Source organism: Mauremys reevesii, linkage group 15 (assembly GCF_016161935.1).
Source record: "Mauremys reevesii isolate NIE-2019 linkage group 15, ASM1616193v1, whole genome shotgun sequence".
NCBI classification, from domain to species: Eukaryota; Metazoa; Chordata; order Testudines; family Geoemydidae; genus Mauremys; species Mauremys reevesii.
The window spans coordinates 21108895-21134132 of record NC_052637.1 but is presented as its reverse complement, the minus strand read 5'-3'; the positions used below and the strand labels follow the sequence as shown (position 1 = coordinate 21134132).

The 25238-nt window shown below is 47.7% G+C and overlaps 1 protein-coding gene across 1 annotated transcript in view; it reads left to right on the top strand.

Moving 5' to 3' along the window:
• Positions 1 to 25238, top strand: part of SHISA6 (shisa family member 6) — a 368918-nt gene that overhangs the window by 325309 nt on the left and 18371 nt on the right. The window contains exon 4 of the mRNA XM_039502346.1: positions 2284 to 2346. Coding sequence (XP_039358280.1) covers positions 2284 to 2346 — 63 coding nt within the window. The remainder of the gene's footprint in view (positions 1 to 2283; positions 2347 to 25238) is intronic.

The window sequence follows — 25238 nt, the reverse complement described above, 5'->3', positions numbered from 1 at the left end:
ATCTCTTAGATTCTGATTTTGCAAACTGATCCATATGGCTGGAGACCTCCATCAGTGCGCAACCCAGTGGAGCAGGTGTCAGGGTCCCCTGCACAGCACAGCTGCAGAATTGAGGCCTAACTGTGGAAATGCTGATGTTCTCCAGTGAGGAGACGGAAATGGGGTGGGAGAGTTTGTAAAGACACATTTCAAAGAAGGGCAATGCACCAGGCTCGATATGGATTTACTTAAAAAAAAAATGAACACAACCAGCAAAGTAATTGGTTTGAGACTGAGACTGGTGCTCAGCCTGAGGCAATCCGAAGGGCTGATGAGCACCTACAACAGCTCTTGAAATCAATAACAGTTGCAAGTGCTGAGCAGGGGTCTGACCCAAAGCCCGTTGAAGTCAGGCCGCACGTGCTCCTCCCCTTGCAACATCAGGCCTAAAAGGATTTAACTCCACTTTCACTACAGAACTCAATACACACTTCTGCATGGATTTGTCAGGAATCACATCTGACTGAATTGTATGGCCCAGATGGTGGATTCTTAGCTTTTAAGGAGCTCGGTCTGTTTAGTTTATCCAAGAAAAGTCACAGAAGTCCCGACGTGGGGAAGAGATTTCTAACTGGGGAGAGCTCTTTATCCTAGTAGGAAAAGGTAGAATGAGATTCAATTGTTGGAAGCTGAAGCTAGACAAATCCAGGTTAGACATAAGGTGCAATTTTTTGAACAGTGAGAGTGACTAACCAACTTACCTAGGGATGGGATGGATTCTCCATCACTTGAAATCTTTTACGACTGGGTATCTTTGTAAAAGATCTGCTCCAGCTCAGACAAGACTGATGGGCTTAATGCAGATATTGCTGGGGAAAGTCTCTGGCCTGTCTTATATAGCAGGTCAGACCAGCTTATCACAATGCTCTGTGGTCTAGGTCCTTCTGGCCTTGGAATCTGTGAACCGCTGAAAGCCATCTAGGCTTTTTGTGAGATTCCAGAACATTTAGTGTGTTTTATTTTATATTGATGATTATCACACATCTGCCACTTCCTGTGGTCTGTCAGGATCTAATGGGATGAACAGAAATGCTGTAGGGAAAACTATTCTTGCAGCATTTCCGAACCCACAGAAATCAATCAGCACTGGAGGGTCTCCGGAGAATGATGCATTTGAGGAGATTTCCAGGCCATTGGCTCACTCTAAAAGGTTTGGCGAGGTTCAGAACATTTGGATGCTTGTCTGAATCGAACCTCCCCATTTCTGAGGCTTGTTTGCCACTTGCTGAAGGTTGGGTTAATATTCTTGGTCTCCTGGATGGAATCTCAGTTGAGTTAGGTATTTGGTATGCCACCACCTAAATAAATCACCTCTGACCATGTAATCTGTCTGCAGCAAGAAATTATGCATGTTAAAGCATCAGGATTAGACTCCCCAATAAGATGATATATCTGATGGCGATGATTCAACCTAAGCATGTACGTTACTTATTAAGGGCTTGCCTGGAAACGTATGCAAATATATGGTAGGGATTAGTGGCTACTTGCCTAGTGCTATGCTGCTGTTTATTACAGTGGGAAAGAGGGAAAGATGCTTTGCAGTTCATAAAGGAGCTACAATTATTATATTATTTATTATTATTATTAGTGGTGGTGATACTGCTGTTAATCCTTTTTTGTCTCTTTGCTGCAAAGTGTGTTTAGTGCTGAATGCAAAGAAGCCTGTGGTCATTCTCATCTCTTGTAGAAGGGAGCTCTGCTGTCAAGGTCCAGCTCCTATGAAAACTCTGCCTCCGGCAGATATGAGTCTTGCTGGTTGCTATCTTCATTGTTCCCAGGGAACGTAGCTGGTGATAGAGGGAACGTCTGTTTCTCAGATAGCTGGGAACAATCCCAGATGAGGTTCTGAATGTCAGGACACAGACCAGGAACTCCATTCAGTGGGCATGGATCACTCTAGTGGCTTCAGAGGGAGTTACTGGAACCCAGGATCTCTCCGGGTCCCACCCTGGATGTTGAAATCCATGTCATGGTTTATTCCTGCTTAGAAGTGCTTCTTACCTTGCAGAAGTTCCATTCTGCAGGCTCAACAGAATGGAGATAGTTTTCCATTATCATGTTCCTCTAGCATCTGGAATGTTAAGTGAATAACATGAAAGACTCTTCTGCTTTCTTAAGCATTTTCTTCTCTTTTCTTTAATCATGCCGAGATTTCCTGTGAATAATGTGAACTGTAATTATCATCTGCAGATCAGTGGATTCGCTGAGCTGTTTCTTAAAAGGATTTTTTTCTGTGAATTTCAGATGACCAAGAACAAAATTATAACCACCTGATACTAAACAGTGCAACCCAGACACCTACAAATGGTAAGAGAAAATGGCACGTATTATAACTTTCCTCTGACTGCCAGTAACACTCACTGGCATTAAAATTATGTTTAATGTGAATAGAATAGTTCATATGTCAATGACATATGAATGATTTATTCTATTTGCATTAAATGTAGGACCATATTTCTAATAATGGACACGTTTAAATATGGCCCAATCTCATAGCTTCAATTAAATAGCAGCTTTGTGTTTCTTCCTGTCTGGAGGCTCTGTACTCATTCCCATGTCCACCATGTGCTGTCGCAGATCCTGCTCCTGGGACAGCACCAGAGAGGAGCCCCTCCCGTACCCTCGCCAGCAGGCAGATGGCATCATGTCACAATTGCTAAGATAGACTAGGAATGCATATTAAACACAGGGACACCAGTGCCTGAACGAGCAGGCTGTTGGTATCACATGGGTTGGGGGGGAGATTGACTTCAGAGCACTCTCAGACTGACCAGACCCTCAGGACCCAGGGATGTGCAGAGACCTGCCCTTGTGTCACTGGCCAGTATCTCCTCTACTTTCTCTCTTCAGGCCCACAGGATGGGAGCACTTCCAAGACAGCATGCTCAGCCCCTAGAGTAGGAATGGCCTCACCTCACTCTGAAGTGACCCAGCCCAGTCAGCACCGGATGTGGTATTGATGGGAGTTCATGGGCTATTGGGGTTGGGGGTCACTGTGATGTGGGGTCACTGAGGGAGTAGGGAAGAAATGGAGAGAAAGTGAGGGGATCCAGAAGGACTCTCTTTTTCCCACCCTGCACAAGGAAGAGAGCCTGTTTCCATGCTTTGCTTTTTGCTGTCTTTCCAGATATGTGAAAACTGGGCACTTCACCAGCTGTAGGAATGAAAGGGCAACAAACAGCAATGATCACTCCCATTGTACCCCTGCTGACTCATCTCCACAACCCTAGAACTGACCCCTCTGTAGATGGTCTGGGCAGCTTATCACCCCATGGCTGTATAAAACATACTGTCACCTCTCATATAGGCCTAGTGCTGCCCTGCCAGTGTATCTACACAGCTTCCCTTGATTCAGTCTTCCATCAGTCTGGACAGCCCTTTGAGGGCTGCCTTTGATAGCCTTTCCACAAGAATGCCCTCAGTGAGCCCTAGAATTTCCTTTCTCTCTGCTGTCCATGCCTTTCAGTACCTTCAGTGGCCAAAGTGCTTCTCTTGGGGAGGCACAGCATCCTCAACCTCTACTCAAACTTCCTCTTTGAGCCAGAGCTTCCATGTGACTCCACTGTTCATAACCTGCATCATCCAAATGGTGTTCATGTTCCTATATCCACCGCTCTGCCTGTCCATGTCAGGGCTTCACCTCCACCTCTGCTGAAAACCCCTTTTGTTTATTCATCTCCTCTCACCTGGTCTGCTGCAGTTCTCTTCTCTCTCTGGCTTCCCAAGCCCCAGCTCCCCAGACTCCAGCATGTGCAGAATGCTGCTACCTACATTCCCTCAATACAAAATATTCTAATCAAATCACACTCTGCCGGAACCCAGTTCACTTCCCCATCCAGTTCAGAATTATCCTCCCTGTTTCCACACGCCTCTTTGGACTTGTTCCACCTGCTTCCCCTGCTCACTTTGTTCTCTCCTTCCTCATAATCTCCCCGCTGGGGTTGTGAGAAACATCTGCTGTCTGAACCATCCCTCTCATTACACCAGCTTTCCACCTCTGTGTAAATCCCATCTGAATACATATCAGTTCTCCCTTTCCTGTATCTCTGAATTTCTCTCTCTGCTGGTATGTATTATCTAGCTCTGTAGCTTTGCCATCGTCGTTGAAATATTCTGGGATACATTTATTATGAAAGTTGTCTTGTGTTTGATCTGAAGCTTCCACATCTCCACATCTTAAGAAAGGATGGGAGAATAATGTGTCTTGAAAAAGTTACCTTGAACCTTTGTTTGGCCCTCTCCTATTCCAGAGAGGCAGTAGCCACTTCGTCATTCAGGTTACAGGTAATTTTCCATTATTAGTCTGAATTTTATCCTGTCCTCCGAAAACCACAAAAGGAGTTATGTCAATTTCAAAATTGACAGGTTAGGTCCAGCAGCAAGATGGACTACACATATTAAAGCTGAGGTAAATTGGACAAGGAGTTCCTGACTTAATGACACCCTAAAAACATAGGTGTTAACTAGAATTCAGAATCCTGACACATTTTTGTTTTGTTTTATAGCAAAAAAGAGAAAGAAGAATAGGGATAAAGGAATAGGGAGCGCACTCAGCATGTCCCCCTCAAAGCAGGGGAAACTGGGAGATATATTGTGACTCTGAGTTCCAATCCGCTTCCAGAGCAGCACAAAATCCGCTGCCCTTCAGAGTGCTCATAGCAAAGCCATGATTGAGCCCTAAATATTTTTGCTTTGCATTTCCACAATACTATGTAAAAAATCAAAAAGAAAATTGTGCTGCTCATTATAATCCCAATACATATCTGCAAATCACCTGGGAGAGAGAGTGAGAGTAGGGATAATTAGCTGAGAGAGCGCCATTGTCTTGTTCCAGGAGTGCAACCTTATCCCTCAATTGTTTGGTTTTCTAAGGTATGTGTGTGTGTGTGTGTGTGTGCGTGCGCCCCTGCCTGCAGGCACTTTTGTTGTTGATTTAAACACAAATATTCTTGAAAGGCAGCGCACACTTAAATCCGCACTTGCTGCATCGACTCCAGTTTACCTACTTTTTCTGCCTGTGAATTGCGCATTAACTCCATCACCTTTAGCTACTTAGACAGCCAGGTTCTCTGTTGCATTTAATAATTTTAGGTAACAACATGTGCCAAGATAGTTAAACTCCTCTCTTGATCTGACAGATGCCTTCTTTTTCTGTGTAGTTGGGAAAGAGAAAGAGGATCAAAGGAGACATATTTATGATCTTGGGTTGCAGATTTTGAAGTACTTTTCTTCCCTTACCTCTCTTATCTACTGGGTATCTTTGTGACACTCATCTATAGAGCAGGTTGAACTATTTAATTGCAAGCAGTATGTTCATTTGATTTGTCCCTTTATTCTGCTCACAAATTGTCCACAAACAGTTCGTGATCATGATGAATGTTTGTTATGGGTAATCCATCAACAGCTCATTTGGACCTTTTTCAGTGAGGGCTCCAATAAGTGTTCAATATTCAGAATCCGCTCGTCAAGCTGTGTGTTTGCTCAGCTAAGCATACGGTGTGGTGTGAGTGGATGGGATAAGATAAGCATGTCCAGTGTGACTATGCAAATTGACACATGCCTAACTCATTTGTACATGAACAAAAGCGCCCGCCAAGCGTGTATGAGACAAAATACCACCCAACACACATTTATGTCAAAGTGACTAAAAAGGCACCTGAGGAAGATCAGAACAGAAAGTGAGGTGGATTCCAGGACCAGGTTTTGAATATTTTCCCAGGGAGTACAAGGAGACAGTTCTGGTTGGTATAGGTCTCAGCCATTACAGATCTCAGAGGGGAAATCACTGGATGTTAATATTTTCTAGGTTGCCCCCAAAACTCCTGATCCGTGCGAGTTCTTGAGTGCTGTCCCCATAACCTTTGTGTCATATATGCAGGCCTGTGGCTAGCCTGGCTCCAAAACAACGAGACGCTGTTTCCCCATCGAGGCAGGTGTGAGAGCTGTGATTTGATTGCACTGAGTTATTTTCTTTGAGGAAGGGATGACTATAATGATGGGATTGTGGGTTATGTGTTCTGCCAGGCTGCCGTTCCTTAATTACAGTTGCATTATTTGTGCTAACGGCTGGTGAAGCGGAGTTCAAAGAAAAGTGTCCCTGTTCCATTCTGCCTGGCAGAGTGGGAAAGCGCACAGGAGGGTGAGACAGGCGTGAGGGTGTTGGGGAACGTTTTCAGGGACAACTCTGCGGAGAAGCACAGCTTCAAAGGAGTGGGGTTTTCTCCGTCATCTAGTCCCTCCGTTCGGACAGGGGTGGGGTGGTGTTAGGAGCTGCCCTAGTCCAGGTCTAATGCTGGTTTGGGAGCTACATCAAGACACTTTCCTGCATGGAGAGGTACACAGGCAAAAAGCAGACCACTACCTGGCAAACACTCTGTTCTAGGGAATGGCAATAGAGACCCACAGGTTTGTTACAGGCTTTGGACAAAGGTGCGTATGGTGTGTAGACACCAATGTCATCGTCACCCAAGAAATACCATAGAGTAGATGTGGGATACAATTTTCAAAAGTGCCTATGTGCTTTAGGAGCTGAAGGGTCTAACTCCTCTTAGTAGCAGAGCCAGGTTTTGCCACCAGGGGGGAATGGGTCATGAGTGGGGCACTGGAGAGTGAAACCACCCTGCGCCCACCCCACAGCAGTGGCTCCTGTCCTGTGCAGCTCTGGAAGTGGTGCTGAGCCCCCATTTACCATGTTACAACGCTCAGAGTGGGAAGCTGAGCCCACCCCTGTGGGACATGAGCTGCAACTCCTAGGTGAGCATGGGGCAGGTTTTCCCTCCAACCGCATGTGAAAGGTGCCACACATACACATTAAGGCTGCTGGAGAGGCAGTCGATCCCCCTGCACACACTGCACTACTGCCCACACTGCCACCAGAGCTGTGACTGCAGCCCTTGTATCTAGCTAGCTGGAAGAACAATAGCTGTGAATCTGCAGCAGCACCAGCAACAAATCAAGTACGTAACCCAGGTCCTAGGGGGGCTTATACGGCCCATGCTGCTGCCGGGCTGCTACAGCTTCACTGCTGTTGTCACTGGAGCACGCTAGCTTGCAGCTAGTGCAATCATGTCTACATGTGCTGTGATCACATCTCTAGTGACAGTGTAGACAGACTCTCATGAGTCCCAGTGAAAGGCAATGGGACTTAGGCTCCTATGTTACTAAAGCCAGATGTTTAAAGGTATTTAGGTATCTAAATACCTTTGGAAACCTGGTCCTCAGACACTTCTAGAAATTGTGTTCCAGATCTTGGTCCCACTGAAGACAATGGAAGTTTTGATATTGAGCTCACTGGGACCAGAATTTAGCCCAACACGACTAAAAGAAGAACTTTAGGTCTACATTTTGAGAAAGATCAATCTGAGCTTTGCCTGTACAACTTGCATGTAAAATTACAGTGCTACTGAGTGGTCAAGTGTAGGCTTTGCACGCACAATTCCACATTTTTCACATGCAACTCAGATTCATCTTTTGATAACGTAACTGTTAATGTTTAGTTACTAACTTTTTAAACAGAATTATTGAAAATACATGTGATTCTCTTACATAAATATTAAAAGAGAGGGTGACACATATAACAGATAAAGGTTTACAGTGGAGTTGAGGCAACATAGAGTCCATTACACTAGATACACATGCTGGCTGATTGGCTGTATTTCTGTGCAACCAATTATTTTTGTGCTGCTGACTTTTAATTAAAGTTTATTTACTGTATAATTAATTATGTCAGGGCACTGGGGTCAACATAATTATTATTTTAAATCTAAATAGGTAATTAATAAATAAAATGATGTTAGCAGGAAAGTTATGGTCATAATTTTTTTTATCCACTAATTGCATTTGGCTAATTGTCCTATTACTAATTTTGTTGTCAATCTAATATGGCAGTAACTTGATCCATTTCTCAGTTGTTTTATTCTGATCAATCGCTTTTCTATAGATGCTATTGGTTTTGCAGGGACAGCGGTAAGATTCACTTAATGGCTGCAGCCAGGGCCAGCTCCAGGCACCAGCAAAACAAGCAGGTGCTTGGGGCGGCACATTTCTAGGGGCAGCATTCTGGCGCCGGCCACCATAGGTGCCGACTCCGGGGCATGGGGAAAAAGTGCCCCTGCCGCCCCAGCTCGCCGCCCCAGCTCGCCTCCGCTCTGCCTCCGCTTGCTCCCCTGAGCACGCTGCTGCCGCTCCACTTCTCCCCGCTCCCTCCCAGGCTTGCTGCGTGCAAAACAGCTGTTTCACGCAGCAAGTCTAGGAGGGAGGAGAAGCCGAGCTGCGGGGTGCTCGGGGGAGGCAGCAGTGGTGGAGCGGAGGTGAGCTGGAACAGGGAGTGGTTCTTCTACCCCCTGTTACTTCCTGCGCCCCTCCCCACCCTAGCTCACCTCCACGCTGCCTGCTCCCCTGAACACACCGCTGCTCCGCTTCTCCCCCCTCCCTCCCAGGCTTGCCGCACACGAAACAGCTGTTTTGCACAGCAAGTCTGGGAGGGAGGAGAAGCCGAGCGGCGGGCGCTTGGGGGAGGTGGTGGTGGTGGAGTGGAGGTGAGCTGGAGCGGGGAGCAGTTCCTCTACCCCCCATTACTTCATGCACCCCACCACCCTAGCTCACCTCCGCTCCGCCTGCTCCCCTGAACACACCGCTGCTCCGCTTCTCTGCCCTCCCTTGCCTGAGAGGGAGGGGGAGAAGCAGAGCAGAGGTGAGCTAGGGCGGGAGGTCGCGGGGGGCCCCCAGGAAGCAATGGAGGGGGAAATGCAGCACACCCGGGGGAGGAGGCGGGGCTGGGGATTTGGGGAAGGGGTTCAGAAGGGGTGGAGTTCAGGCGGGGCCGGGGGGGACACGAAAAAAAGGGGGGATGCCCAATATTTTTTTTGCTTGGGGCAGCAAAAATCCTAGAGCCGGCCCTGGCTGCAGCCACTAGAATTCTAAGCAGGTATCTGTCTTTGTTGAATTTCAGTAAATCAGGGCATTTTTCTAACGGCACAGTAATAGGACTTTGGGGGATATAGCCCTGAAATAACTCTTGCATCTGTTTTCTAACATCAGGCCAGAAGCATTCAATTTGGGACAATCCCAGAAGATATGAAAATGATTCCCAGTACCATGGCATCCACTCCAACAATTTGCAGTGGATTTTTTTGTCTATTTTGTTTAAGACACTGTTTACAAAATCATAAGAATTAAGGACAGTTTAAATGAGCTTTACTCCCAGCAGAGCAGTGTGTAAGGAAATTAAAAGATAATCAGATTTCCAGTATAAGAAACACCAAACAAATAGATATGTTCACTTTTTTCTATACAACTGCCAGGCAATATTGAAGCTGGGGGCAGGGAAGGGACATGAACCAGCCAGTCTCTGCAGTGGCTTGTAGAATATAGTGCTAGCCCTTTGTGAAGAGCAGACCAGTAGAAAATCATGATTCAATACTTTTGTGATGCTCTGGGGTTCAACCCTGACCAGTAGCGGGTTCTGTCACAACCTGCCCTGTAATCCTGGGTACTCTGTGCTGTGCAGGTTTGGCACAGCGCCCTGATATCAACAGCCTGCTCACATTACAATGACATCACCCTGGCTTCCACCATCCTGGTCCCTCCTTGCAGGGTGACACTTAAAGCCCTTCAGTCCCAAGTCCACCCAAAACCATCTCCTCTGCGGTGTCCAGTCCCTTGCATTGGTCCCTCATACAAATTACTAAGCCTACTGCCTCCAAAGAGACAGCGCACACACCGGCTTGCTAGTTTAGCTGCAGCCCCATACTTCAGCTTAATACACAGCACTCAGGTGGCTTTGTAAGATACCAAGTCACAGGCAGGGAGAGTAGCTGGAATGCAATAGGTAATAATTGGAGATATACCAATCTCCTAGAACTGGAAGGGACCTTGAAAGGTCATTGAGTCCAGCCCCTTGCCTTCACTAGCAGGACCAATTTTTGCCTCAGATCCCTAAGTGGCCCCCTCAAGGATTGAATTCACAACTCTAGGTTTAGCAGGCCAGTGCTCAAACCACCAAGCTATCCCTCCCCCCAATCTACTCCAGCAGTCCCCAGCTGGCAGATGGTCCCCTAGAGGACTGTAGCCAGCTGACACAGTGTAGAGCAGCACTCAAGTTAAGAACATAAGTACATAAGAACAGCCATAAAGGGTCAGACCAAAGGCCCATCTAGCCCGGTATCCTGTCTTCTGACAATGGCCAATGGAGGTGCCCCAGAGGGAATGAAGAGAACAGGTAATCATCAAGTGATCCATCCCCTGTCACCCAACCCCAGCACCTCCAAACAGAGGCTAGGGACACCACCCCTGCCCAGCCTGGTTAATAGCCACTGATGGACCTATCCTCCATGAAATTATCTAGTTCTTTTTTGAACCCAGTTATACTCTTAGACTTCACAACATGGTCTGGCAAGGAGTTTTACAGGTTGACTGTGTGTTGTGTGAAAAAAAAATTCCTTCTGTTTGTTTTAAACCTGCTGACTATTAATTTCATTTGGTGACCCCTAGTTCTTGGGTTATGAAAAGGGGTAAATATCACTTCCTTATTTACTGTTTCCACACCAGTCATGATTTTATAGGCCTCTATCATATCCCCCCTTAGTCATCTCTTTTCCAAGCTGAAAAGTCCCAGTCTCATTAATCTCTCCTCATATGGAAGCCATTCCATACACATAAAAATTTTTATTGCCCTGTTCTGAACCAATTCCAATTTCCAATTCCAATATGTCTTTTTTGAGATAGGGCAACCACATCTGAACTCAGTATTCAAGATGTGAGCATATGGTTTACCCCTTTTTCCAGATCCTTTATGAATATGTTGACTAGGACTGGTCCCAGTACAGACCCCAGGGGGAAACACCACTATTAACCTCTCTCCATTCTGAAAACTGGCAATTTATTCCTATCCTTTGTTTCCTATCTTTTAACCAGTTACTAATCCATGAGAGGACCTTCCCTCTTATCCCATGACAGCTTATTTTGCTGAAGCTTTGGTGAGGGATCTTGTCAATGGCTTTCTGACAATCTAAGTACTCTATATATCCATTGGATCCCCCTTGTCCATATGCTTGTTGACCCCCTCCAAGAATTCTAGTAGACTGGTGAGGCATGATTTCTCTTTATGAAAACCATGTTGACTCTTCCCCAACAAATTGTATTAATCTATGTGTCTGACAATTCTGTTCTTTACTATAATTTCATCCAGTTTGCATGGTACTGAAGTCAGGCTTACCAGACCGTAATTGTCAGGATCATCTCCGGAGCCCTTTTTAAAAATTAGCATCACATTAGCAATCCTCCGCTCATTTGGTACAGAAGCTGATTTAAATGATAGGTTACAAACTACAGTTAGTAGTTCTGCAATTTCACATTTCAGTTCCTTACAAACTCTTGGGTGAATACCATCTGGTCCTGGTGACTGTTTAGTTTATCAATTTGTTCCCAAACCTCCTCTAATGACACCTCAATATGGGACATTTCCTCAGCTCTGTCACCTAAAGAGAATGGCTCAGGTTTGGGAATCTCCCTCACATCCTCAGCCATGAAGACCAAAGAATTCATTTAGTTTCTCTGCAATGGCCTTATCATCCTTGAGTGCTTCTTTAGCATCTCGATCATCCAGTGGCACCACTAGTTGTTTAGCAGGCTTCCTGCTTCTGATGTACTTAAAAAAAAGTTTGCTATTACTTTTTGTGTCTTTGGCTAGCTCGTCTTCAAATTCTTTTTTGGCCTTTGTAATTATATTTTTATACTTCGTTTGCCAGAGTTTATGCTCCCTTCTATTATTCTATTATTCTATTCTATTATTCTATTATGCTCCTTTCTATTATTATTATTATTATTATTATTATTCTATTATTATTTTATGATCACTATTACCAAGAGGTCCAGCTTCTTGAACTAGATCCTGTGCTCCACTTAGGACTAAACAAAGAATTGCATCTCCTCTTGTGGATTCCAGGACTGGCTGCTCCAAGAAGCAGTCATTAATGGTGTCTAGAAACTTCATCTCTGCATCCTGTCCTGAGGTGACACGTACCCAGTCAATATGGGGATAGTTGAAATCCCCATTATTGTTGAGTTTTTTATTTTTATAACCTCTCTAATCTCCCTGAGCATTTCACAGTCACTATCACTATCCTGGTCAGGTGATCAGTAAAATATTTCTACTGCTATATTCTTATTATTAGAGCACAGAATTACATAGAGATTCTATGGTAAAGTTTGGTTCATTTAAGAAATTTACTTCAATGCTTCCTTTCACATGTAGCGCCACTCCCTGACCAGTTCATAGAATATCAGGGTTGGAAGGGACCTCAGGAGGTCATCTAGTCCAACCCCCTGCTCAAAGCCGGGCTAATCTAATCACCCAACAGATTTTTGCCCCATATCCCTAAATGGCCCCCTCAAGGAGTGAACTCACAATTCCAGGTTTAGCTGGCCACTGCTCAAACCACTGAGCTATCCCCTGTTCTATCCTTCAGATATATGTTGTAGCCTGGTATTACTGTGTCTCATTGATTATCCTCTTTCCACCAAGTTTCTCCGATGCCTTTTATATCAATATCCGTGTTTAATATAAGGCTCTCTAGTTCACCCACCTTATTATTTAGACTTCTAGCATTTGTATATAAGCACTTTAAAAATTTGTCAATTTTTAGCTGTCTGCCATTACATGATGTAATTGAATGGAACTTTTTTTCATTTGGCTGTTTCTCATCACATCCTACCCGTATTTTATCATTTTCCATCCTTTCCTCCTTACTAGGACATAGAGAATCTCCATTAATAGATCCTCCCCTAAGGGATGTCTCTGTCCAAACCACGTGTTCCTCCACACCTGTCAGCTTTCCTCCAACCCTTAGTTTAAAAACTGCCTATGACCTTTTTAATTTTAAGTGCCAGCAATCCAGTTCCATTTTGGTTTAGGTGGAGCCCATCCTTCCTATGTAGGCTCCTCCTTTCCCAAAAGTTTCCCCAGTTCCTAATAAATCTACACCCCTCCTCCCTACACCATTGTCTCATCCATGCATTGAGACCCTTCAGTTCTGCATGTCTAACTGGCCCTGCACGTGGAACTGGAAGCATTTCAGAGAATGCTACCATGGAGGTCCTGGACTTGAATCTCTTACCTACCAGCCTAAATTTGGCCTCCAGGACCTCTCTTCTATCCTTCCCAGGCAGGCAAGTCACCATACACTTCTCCCGGTCATCACAAACCCAGCTGTCTATGATTCTGTGATTGAATCTCCCATCACTATAACCTGTCGCTTCCTGATAACTAGAGTTCCCTTCCCTGGAGAGGTAGCCTCAGTTCAAGAGGATACCACAACATAAGCAAACTAGGGAAATGCAACCTAGATGGATCTACTATAAGGTGGGTGCAAAACTGGTTGGAAAACCATTCCCAGAGAGTAGTTATCAGTGGTTCACAATCGTGCTGGAAGGGCATAATGAGCAGGGATCAGTTCCGACGCCGGTTCTGTTCAATCACTTCCTCATGGCATACAGAGTACACTTATAAAATTTGCAGATGATGCCAAGTTGGGAGGGGTTGCAAGTACTTTGGAGGATAGGATTAAAATTCAAAATGATCTGGACAAACTGGAGAAATGGTCTGAAGTAAATAGGATGACATTCAATAAGGACAAATGCAAAGTACTCCACTTAGGAAGGAACAATCAGTTGCACACATACAAAATGGGAAATGACTGCCTAGGAAGGAGTACTGCAGAAAGGGACCTGGGGGTCATAGTGGACCACAAGCTAAATATGAGTCAACAGTGTAATGCTGTTGCAAAAAAAGACAGCATCATTCTGGGATGTATTAGCAGGAGTGTTGTAAGCAAGACACGAGAAGTAATTCTTCCGCCCTACTCCGCACTGCTTAGGCCTCAACTGGAATATTGTGTCTAGTTCTGGGAGCCATATTTCAGGAAAGATGTGGACAAATTGGAGAAAGTCCTGAAAAGAGCAACAAAAATGATTAAAGGTCTAGAAAATATGACCTATAAGGGAAAATTGAAAACATTGGGTTTGTTTAGTCTAGAAAAGAGAAGACTGAGAGGAGACATGATAACAGTTTTCAAGTACATAAAAGGTTGTTACAAGGAGGACAGAGAAGAATTGTCCTTCTTGACCTCTGAGAATAGGACAAGAAGCAATGGGCTTAAATTGCAGCAAGGGAGGTTTAGGTTGGACATTAGGAAAAACTTCCTAACTGTCAGGGTGGTTAAGCAGCTTAAAACTCCAGATATTCCTTTCACGGGCCAGGCACCTTTTCCAGCCTGGGCTCAGTCCCTACCCCTTTTGTCTTTGTTTCTTAGATGTTTCCAGCAGTCATCCTGGGTGGGGATTCAGTGAAGAATTGAACCAAGATTAACTCACGTCCCTGCCTTATATAGGATTTACATATGGTGGGAATCCTTTGTTTCCCATCTTGATCCCCACCTCCTATTAGTAGAAAAATACTAGTAATCCAAGATATCATAACAATATCTCTACAAAGAATATGGAGCGTAGTGTCACAGGAGAGTCCCAGGTTGCTGCAGTCTATGCCCATGGCTGTGCAAAATACCAGGGGGCTGTCACCAATTCCCAGACAGCATACCTGCTCTGCTGCCCCTAGCATAAACTGGATGCAGCAGACAATTGAGCATGTATCTTAAGAGGAATCTAGGCCCTTTAATAGTTATTTCTCTGATGAGAATCTGTATTAACATCAAATAGAGCAGGCAGCCGCAATGACTTTGTGACTCTAGTTAAATATATAATTGTTTATTTTTCCTTCTTATGCTTTACTTTGAAAGCACTACGGGCTAGCTTTGTAACTGGGTCTCTTACCTGGCAGCATCCATGGAAACTGCTCTAGCTCAAAATACAGATGTCAAGTGACCATTCAGTGTGGTAGTAGCTCTAATACTGGCATCAGAATAGCATCCTGTTCCTGAAGTTAAGAAGTAATTGGAACTCTGCTTTTAACAGGGGAACATCCCCTTTGAACCATATACAAGGGGGAGCAATTTTTCTAAAGTCTAAATCTTAGAGTGAAGGTAATGCTGATGAAGAATGCCAGATTAAAAGCTCCAGAGACTGAATCGCAGCAGCATAAAAATCAGATATAAAACTGACCTGAAGTCAGAAGATGCACAAGGTGTCACTGCTGAGGAATGTGTCTAAGCTGGCTCTGCCTCTTACTGCTCTTCAGTGCTGACTGTAGCAGGTGGCTCTGGAGTTGTGCAAGATCATTTTTAGAAGAATGCTGGCCATCATTCTAAACAGCTCGTTTTATTAAGGCTAATTTTGGTTGTAAGAGCATGTTTCACGATCTGAGCAGATTTCCTCCTGAACCTTGAAATGGCTGAGCAGAAGGGAGTGCTAAGGGAACGGGAAGTGCTTTGACAGAAGCCTGAAGTTGTGATGAGCAGACGCTGAGCAGCAGAAGGTTGGGCTGCATCACTTCTCACAGGTGACACAATTTGCTTTCACTGGGTGAATGTTGTAAAAAGGCATCTGTTGATGTGTCACACAAAATATGTGCAGACTCTTCATGCAAATAAAGCTCACATCTCTGTGCCCACCTGAGCTTAGCATACGCCTGCCCACAAACTCATCACTCCAGCTTCGGGGTGCATTGGCACCCGTCCTTGTACACAAGCTGTTCCAGGCCCTACATAAGCGCTCTCCTTGGAACAGAGGTAGTGTTCAGAGAATGGGGGCAGAGCCATGGGTTTGCCCAGATTTTCCTGCACTCTTCAGAATCTAAGCCTTGATCATTACAAATAATGGAATTTCCCCTTTTCCTTCTGGTTGCAAAGAGCCGCAGTAGAGCCGATGGCGGACCGTGCCCAGGGTGCATGCAGCACTGGCACTGCGTAATGGGAGGAGAGATTGGAGCCAGCTTCAGGGCAGTGAGGAAGAGGGGACATGACCAAGGGGGCTTCCATGCAGGGACCAGCTAAAACTGCAGTCTCTGTGCACAGAGCACAAGGGCTGCTCCCCACCAGCTTCCGCATGGGTGTTAGCCACACACAGGGTATAACTTCCTTTGGAGCTAGGGCTGTCATTCCCAGCTCGAGGAACCAGACTCCCACAAGTGCTCCTCAAGCAAGCGTGCTAAAAGTAGCAGAATAGCCAGAGTAGCATGAGGAGCAACAGTGGCAAAACAGGCTAGCCACCCTGAGTAAACCCGCCCCGAACTCGTGGGAATGTAGTCGGGGTGGCTAGCTCACACCACTGCCTGGGCTATCACAGCTACACTGCTCTTTTCAGCATGCTAGCTCAATGCCCATGTGTCTGTTCGAGCCAGGAATTGCAACCTAGCTCCAAGGGCACATGGGCCGCAGAGGCCATGGCCCTGAGGGGTGTAGCAGCATGCATACTCCCTTGGCAGCCTACTAGCTCCATGAGGCATTGTTGCTCCCTGAGGCACTGGGCCCTGGGAGCAGTCACTGAAGTAGTTCTGCCCCTTCCCCAGGGCTGGCTCTAGCTTTTCTGCCGCCCCAAGATGAGCGGCGGCACTTCAGCGGCAGCTCAATCGCGCCACTTCTTCGGAGGCAGTTTGGCAGCAGGTCCTCCCTCTTCAGCAGCAATTCGGCGGCAGCTCAAAGAGGAAGAGAGGGAATGAGGGACCCGCCGCCGAATTCCCACCGAAGACCCAGACGTGCCGCCCCGATAGTGGACGGAATGCCGCCCCTTTGAATTGGCCACCCCAAGTACCAGCCTCCTCCGCTGGTGCCTGGAGCTGGCCCTGTCCTTCCCCAAGCCCCAGTGTTGGCCTGGGCCTAACAGGCACAGCACAGCCTACATTGGCAGGGCCAGCAGCCCCTGGTGGGCATGGAAACACAGCTGAAGCTGAGCTATCTGACGGGCCCTGTGGGCTCTGACCTGGGCCCCAGTAAAAACACTGGTCAGTGCCTGGCGAGGGAGAGAGATCAGAGCAGCACGGCTGAGCCACTCGCTGCCAAAAGTAGCTTCACACCCAGACCCTGGATCCCTCGCAGTGCCCAGCCTGCTGTGCTGCATGCAGCCTCGGGTCCTTTGTGCCCCCATGGTGCCATGCCAGACACGATGCCACCTCGCCCACTACATGATGGAGCCGATGCAGCCCCACACCCAGGGAGCAGTACAGCAGGCAGTGCCCAGCAGAGCCCGATGTTCTCCAGACGTCAGCCCCCTCCCATTGAAGTCAATGGAAAATCCTGGCTGGCTGCCCTGAGGGCAGGATCAGGACCTAATAGCATTGCCCAGGTGGAAGAGAAACCCGGCTGCAGGGAAGGGACTAGCAGAAGGGGGATGGTGGCACTGCACTGGGAGCCAGGAGTCTTGGGTGCTACCCCCAGCTCTTCCGCTGCCCTCTGTGCGAGCTCGGCAGGGCGCACTGCCCCCGTGTGCCTTCGGATGGTGCTTTGCTACCTCTAGCTGGGCAGAGTGATACAGCTGCCTTACTGTGGCAGTGTAACTACCGGGGTGCCCAGCACACCGAGCCCCAAGGGTGCCAGTATAACACCAGGTGCACCGTGACTCAGACACAAGCACTGTGGGTGCTTCAGCAGTTAGTTCTTGTAGACGTCAGGCCTGGTAGGTCCCACACTGACATTTACGCAGGGCTAGCAGGAAGGGGAAGGGTGCAGGTACCCTAGCTCTGGAGGCTGAACCAGTTCCAGGTGAGCAATAGCAGCTCCTGTCTGGGTCCCTGGGAAATCCAGTTGCAAGTCAGGGCTAGTGCCAGGGGTATCCTCTCCAGTCCAGTCTCTATTCAAGCAACCAGGCACTTGCAGGTTTTCAGGCCAGGGAAGGGTTGGCAGAAAGTGAATCCTGACTGCCACCTCTAGCTCTGCCATGAATCTCTCTCATTGGGCCCCTCTGCACTGGCTCTCTGCCCAGCGGCTGCAGGATCCCCACACAGACCCACACCCAGCTGTAGCATCCATCAGTCACAGCTTCTTCTGTACATAGCTCTGCAGCTGGTTCCTGGGGATTCCTCTTTGCATCCAGTTTCTCTGCAACTCCTGGCAGCTGCCACTGCCCAGCACAGACCAGCCACTTCCTGGTGGAGAACCTCCCCCATCCTTGGCCAGGAGAAAGGGATGTGCAGTGCGAGGGAGCTGATGGGAGTTGCAGTCCCCTGCTTGGCAGATCCATCACAGCAGTATTACTCAGAGGCTCCTCCAGGCTCAGGGCCCTGTTGTGCTGGATGTTGTACAAACACATAAGAAAATATGGTCCCTGCTTACAGTAAAAAAAAAAATAAGAGCCTTCCCATGTAGTTAGAATCAGAAATGACTGCAGTATCTCAGATGCCAAGGCGTAGGAACTGTGAGTAAAGGCTGGCTCTTTAGTGGCAGCCACCCACAGTAGCCCTGAGCATTCATTCCATCCCATAAAGCATCCCAAAGGACTGGACTCCTGGGCATTCTCTGTATGTTTGGGAGAAGTGTGCATGTGTGCGGGGGTTAATTCTGGCTGTGCAGAAGTGGGGAGGGACTGTGTTCTCCCATCCTGCACCTGGCTCACAGAAACCAACAGGTGATGTGAACAAAAAAAATCAATGTCGGATAAGAACATAGCTCATGAACTGAATAATGATGAGGGAGGGAAATTCTGACACTCCCCCCAGGAGAAAGAAACTGCCACTTAATTAGTGACGATGTATAAATTGCACACGTGATTCCTACTGACTGGAACCCATCAGTTCCCTGACCTGGAGTTTTAAATACATTATGCAAAAGTCAGCTCAAGTAGTCTGCACCCATCTCAGTTTATCCTTTAGTTTTGCTGAAAGATAGACAGTAGTTTTCAAGGTGACCTCTCATTTGCCAGATTCATTATGTGCTGCTCCTGATTGACTGGATGAAAAACAGATGGTAAGCGGACATACTGATTCTGTGCAAGCCTATTAGAAAAGTGTGGCACTTAATTTCACACACCTCATGCAAGCAGTCAATTAACTCTCTTGCTTTGACACTAAACACAAATCCCATACATATGACTGGGCTTATTTTAGTTTATCCAAGCCTCCATGCAAAATGTAGATTGTATGCGGGTTCTTGCTGACAGATTTGCAAAGGGATGTTACCCTAATTCTTTGCTACACCAGCACAAACAGAGGAGTGGGGGCATTGTCTCAGTGCTGATGAAGTCGCTGCTTACAGTATAATATCTAATCAATTGTTTCCACTGCCACAGTGAGTGCAATGCACTTCCTAATCCCGGGATCAGGCCATTAGACATGGACTGAAGACATCACCCAGACAAATCGATCTCAAAGCAATAGCACATTCGCTAGATAACTTCAGGTTAGGTTTTGTTTACCAGAGAACAACCCCAGCCTGGGGAGCTATAGACATGCCTCAGCTGAAGAGGAGAGGTGTTTATTAATCTAGATTTGGTTACTACTGAGCTAACAGGAAAATGGCCCAAATTCCTAGTGTTGGTGTGAAATGGCTAATGATTTCTCAGACCGAATTGGGACAAAAATCAGGCTCTTCTAGAGTCATAGGCTTTTTTTCTTCTGTCCAGCGGATGAAAGTGGCTGTTTGGTTTTGGTAGAGGGATGGTGAGTCCTGAGGATAGCAGCAAATCATAGTGCATGGTTCCTGAAAGCTGCCATGCAGCTCTGGGTGCCTGCACTCACCCCATTGCACTATAACTAGACTGTAATGTGCGGCTGAGACGAGTGTAGCTCCCACCCTGCTTCATCAACAGGCATCCTGGCGATTTCCCGGGGGAAGCTGCACCCTGACGTAGGTTAGCCTGCAGGAGGCCCCATTACAAGGGAACTTGTGTAGCTGTAGCAGCCGCAGCGCCGTCAGGGAGGACAGCAGCTGAAAGGGGGACGGCAGAGGCTGGGCTGGGTTTGAAGTGCTGCGCATGGTTCTGCCTGGAGCCAGTGGGGTGCTGTCGGAGTGATCCAGCTGCAGGGAGCTGTCAGTGTGTGAGGACTGGGGGAGGAAGCTATTTCCTGCGGGGAAGTAGGGTTGTCTACTCAGCCTCTCTCCCCGACTGTGTGTCTGAGCTGTGGGAGGGAGGACTCGCTGGTGACAGAGAGGTTTAAATTAAGCACAGGGAACACTCAGTGGGAGGGAGGTTGTGACGGCAGCTCTGCATTTCCCTAGAAGGGCTGTGAGAGCAGTGCTGTGTGCTCAGAGAACTGGGAAGAGTGTCAGTGTGAGCGCGGTGCTAAGGGAAACAGTGCAATGGGGGAAGGAGGGGGTCTCGATGCTAAGAATTCACTAGGTACCAGAAGACACGGAAACCTCCTAGATATTTGCATCCTACAGGAATGGAGCTGCCTGCCTGTCTCCATCCCATCTGACATTAGAACGGAAATGCTCCAAAGCAGGAATAGGACAAAGCGGAGAGCAATTGCTAGGGACAGGAGCAATACAACTGTGGGTTGTTTTTGAAGAGCCTTCCTTTCCCGCAGCCGTTACCTCAGTTTCTGAGGTCACTAGGGTGACTGTAGCTGTGCCATATGCAAAGGATGGGGGAGGGGGGATGGTCTGAGTTGTATGGGAAAAGTCCCACCCCCTAGGGTTGCCAGGTGTCTGGTTTTCAACCAGAACACCTGGTTGAAGGGGGACCCTGGTGGCTCTGGTCAGCACTGCTGACAGAGCCGTTAAAAGTCTGCTCAGCAGCGCAGTGGGGCTAAGGCAGGCTCTCGGCCTGCCCTCCCTCTGCACAGCTCCCAGGAAGCAGCCGGCACGTACAGCTCCTAGGCACAGGAGTAAGGGGGCTCTGCACGCTGTCCCCGCCCCAAGCGCCGGCTCTGCAGGGGGGTGGTGCCTGTGGATGGGGCAGCACATGGAGCCACCTGGCCTCTCTGCCCTAGCAGCCAGAGGGGGGACATGCTGCTGCCTCCAGGAGCCGCCTGAGGTCAGCGCCGCCCGGATCCCACACCCTGAACCCCTTCCTGCACTCCAACCCCCTCATTTCTGGCCCCAGCCCAGAGCCTGCACCCCAAACCAGAGCCCTCATCTCCTCCCTCACCCCATCCTCCTGCCCCAGCCCAGAGCCCCCTCCTGCACCCCAAATCCCTCATCCACAGCCCCAGCCCAGAGCCCACATCCCCAGCCAGAGCCAGAGCCTGCATCACCTCTCATTGCCCAACCCCCTGCCTCAGCCTGGGTGGGGGAGAGAGAGTGATGGGGGAAGGGGGATGGAGTGAGCGGGGATGGGTCCTTGGAGAAGGAGTGGGGCAGCAGTAGGGCCTCAGAGAAGCGGGTGGGGTAAGGGTGTTTGGTTTTCTGCAATCAGAAAGTTGGCAACCCTACCTGGGGGGGAACTGTCCAGCTATGCTTTGAACTCAGGCATGAAAAGCTGTGTTTGCAAAGTTAGTTGCATCCCATTTTTGTGAATTGTGTTGAAAATTTTGCTACAGAGGAAAAGCAAATTTCTGCCTGGAACAAATGTATGAGAAGTGGTGGTTTTTGGTGAGGGGGTGAAAGGTCCCTATTTCTCAGTGTGTAGGGGAATTTGGTTGAAGAAATTGTGCCTTAGTCCACTGGGCAGTGGAGTTAGACCCAGAGGTCAGATTCAGCCAGCAGCAGACAGCATAATGCCACTGACTTACAGCAGGACTGAATTTGACCCAGAGCCGGTGGAAAGAGCAAGAAAACTCCGAATGCACGAAGCCATTCAGGCTGGATTCTGGGCTGTGATAAGGAAATATCTGCTCCCTAGGGAGAAGGAGAATGTCTGAAGATCCCATGGGAGAGAACCTATTGCTGGAACTGTGAGCCAGGAGACCTGCTGTTTTGCCATTAAGTCCCATCTCGGTTCAAAGTACTTGCAGCAGAGCCTGTGTATTTGCAGATTAGGATAATAGCTTAATCCTGTGTCTGCTGGACACACACTTTGGGCCCAGTCCTGCTTCCATTGATATGAAAGGCAAAACTCCCAGTAGTTTCAGTGAGCAGAGGATCGGGCCCTTTCTTCCTCAAAGCAATAACCCACTTTAGAGGGCTAAAGATGTTGGAGGCTCCGAGATGTTACCGTTGTTTGCCTCATGGCAGCAGTAATGATGAAGAGTAACTAGTGCAGGAGTCTAGAAATGCAGGAAGAGGCAAGCCCTCTGCATCCCTCTGTGTGCTCCTCCAATGCCCATCTGCCCATCAGTGAGGCAGAATGACTGAGGCAAATGCAGATGATCCTGACAGGGTGTCGGGACGCAGCGCACTCTCATGGGGCTGGTACCGCTCTCCAGTAACAGAGTCACTGGGATTATGGGGCCACACAGAGACCTTGATTAGAGGTGGGATGTTCAAAAGTATCTAAGTGAGATAGGAGCACAAGTACCACAGGCTTTCAATGAGCCGACTTTCAATGGGACTGCTGCTCCCAAGTCATTACACACTGTTCAGCATCCCACCACAGGGTCTGTTGTTACTTGTGCTGGTTTATGTCCAGACTCTGGCTGCCCATGTGCAAGGGCAAAAAGCCTCCTCCCCTCTACCCACACACCTTGCAGAAGTGAGGCCTCTCCTGCACAATGCCAGGCATAGAGCTATTTCTGCACTGCCTCCAGAGCAGCCCTGGGTGCCAGAGGTGTTCTGGTGTGTGTGTGCACGTGTGTCATGGGCAGAGCAGAGGTAGAGGGAGGCACAATGGGATATATTGGGGTCAGGAGAAGGTGTGGACAGGGCAGTCCCATGCCCCCCATTTCATGCCTATGCAAAGCTCCATAGGGCTGTCTTAGCCTGCACAGCCCCAGCAGCAACTGGATAAAGGCCGTGCCAGCTGGCTCCCCTGTGTCCCTGGGCTGGTGCTGGGGTGCAGCAGGCTGAGGTGTGCAGGCCCTTCTCCCTGAATGCTCCTTGGGGAGGTAGCTGCAGAGAGCTGTGCCACCAGCTGTGCTGCCAGTGTGAGAGCTCCAAGGAAGGACTGTGGCTGAGTCAGGACTAGGAGTCTGGTCGCCCCCCGCCATCCTCGGACGGTCTCACCTAGCCTGCTGGGAATGCTCAGACAAAAGCAAAGCCTGGACAGTGGTGCCTTTGGGGGCTCCTCAGGCAGCGTGAGCAGCCTGGGCCGAGCCAGACCCTGTTGCTGCATGAGGCTGATGCAGGGATGAAGAGGCTCAGCTCTCGGAGCTGGCTGGCTGGATGTCAGCGTCTCCTAGTGACATCAGAATTTTGCGCTCTTGCCATATCTGTTAGACCCAGCCGCTACCTGAATCCCTTCAGACTAGGTCACATGACCCAGGCCTGCCGCACACGCGGCCAGGACCCTCTCCCTCCCACAGCCTGACACTAGGCTTCCAGCAGTTGTGATCACTGCTATTTTGAATAGCCTGATCTCTGCCTACTTTAAAACCCGCACACCGGAGAGATATCAACGTCATCATTCGAGAGGCCTTTGGCTGGGCTGATGAAAGACTATTTTGAACTCCAGCTTCAGTCACTCCACCTGACTTTCGGGAAAGGGATGTGCTTTCAATACTAAGAAAACACCGCAGACTGCCTGGACCCAGTGGCTTGGCCTCTTTTCTCCACTAGCATTTTAAAATACAGATGCACCAGTCATCATTGCTGGAGGCACGCTCACTGCTAGCAAGCCGACAGAGGGCTCTGTTTCAAGATGCTGACCCATGGCCTCCCTCTGTGACACATAACATACGCAATATGCAAGTGAGGAGCCAGAACTCTGCTGCAGGCTGCCTCTCATTCCTGCACCAGAAATTGCTGCAGAAACCTTTACATCATTTAGTGAAAGGAGTTTTATGAAAGCAGGCCTGATTCTGCAAGCTCACATGCCCAAACAGACCCTGCACCAATGGGAAGTCCCGTTAGGGCTCATTGCGGGTGCAGGGCTCTAGGAGCTTATGGGATCAGAGCAGAAATAGTTTGGCAGGCAGGCTGTAAGTGGCCCTTGGGGAAACACCTGAGTGCTATCTACAGTGTCACACTGTAACCCTAAACAAACACTTTCCACCCCAAGGCCAGAGAGCAGGCCACCTAGGGTTTCCATATGTTAACACACAGAACCTGGGAGCTGACTGTTAGAGAGCTTATTCCTTCACTCTCACCCTTCCCTGGTCCTTCTCGCATGAACAGAGAGCAACAATACCCGAAGTCCAAAGGTGCAAACAATTCGATGTTTATTGGGGTGAACTTCCAGCAAGCTTAAATTCAAGTTCCTTTTCCTTATTTTCGAATCCCAACTTACTTCCTGTTTGCCCCTAATTTATATAGTAATATTTTCAGCTATACCTTAACCAATCATTCTACTAAAATTTACCTAACCAATCCTAACATATTGTAACATGATTAGCTAACCAATTATATCCCACCACCTTAATTAGTTTACACCTAGCAAAATTAATTATACAGCAGACAGAAACAATCACAGAACCAGACAGAGACCATGCAAATAAACATATAAAACAATACAGAAGTGAGGATTTCACAACTACATCTATACAGACATAAGGGTTTTACAACTACATCTATACAGACATAAGGGTTTTACAACTACATCTATACAGACATAAGGGTTTTACAACTACATCTATACAGACATAAGGGTTCTCCAGCTGTGTCTATTGGTAAGTGAATTCTTACCAGACAGCAAACTAAATTTCTAGGCTCTTCCCTTTCTCTGGAGGTGATAGATCGAATCACCTTCCTAACAGCACCAGATTGCCTTATTTTAATATGACTAGTTTGGAATGTGAGGACGTGACCATATATGTCCCAGTTTATGGCTGCTAAAGAACCAGGCCTCAGACTGTCACCGTAAGAGAAGGCCACTGCACAGTGATTTTTTATTCTTTCTTTTATACCTCTGTAACTAGCTAAGTGATAAGAATACACCTAAATTCTTAAAGTATAGGCCTTTGCAGGCAGGCCTGAATATCTATATCCTAACACTGACACTGAAGAGAATGGACAACTGGTGCAAATTTCATGTCTCCTGCAGCCCAAGAGGGCAGTAATGCAGAGGCCCGTATGCACAACAGCACTTCCTTTACGGAGTTCACAGCGATCGGCAAGAACCCTCCTTCCCAGAGCCCCACCACACTGTCTTCCTATCACAATCACTCTCGGCAGCCTGCATCACAAAAGTCTCCTTATACAAGACTGGTTTTAAACCAACTCCTATTTCTGGAGTTACAAGGAGAGCCCACAATTAGAAACAAAATCATGCCAAGCTTGTGAAAAAAATGATATTTCTGACAACAACTGTAGGCTGAGCCTTTTTCAGTTACAATACTAATT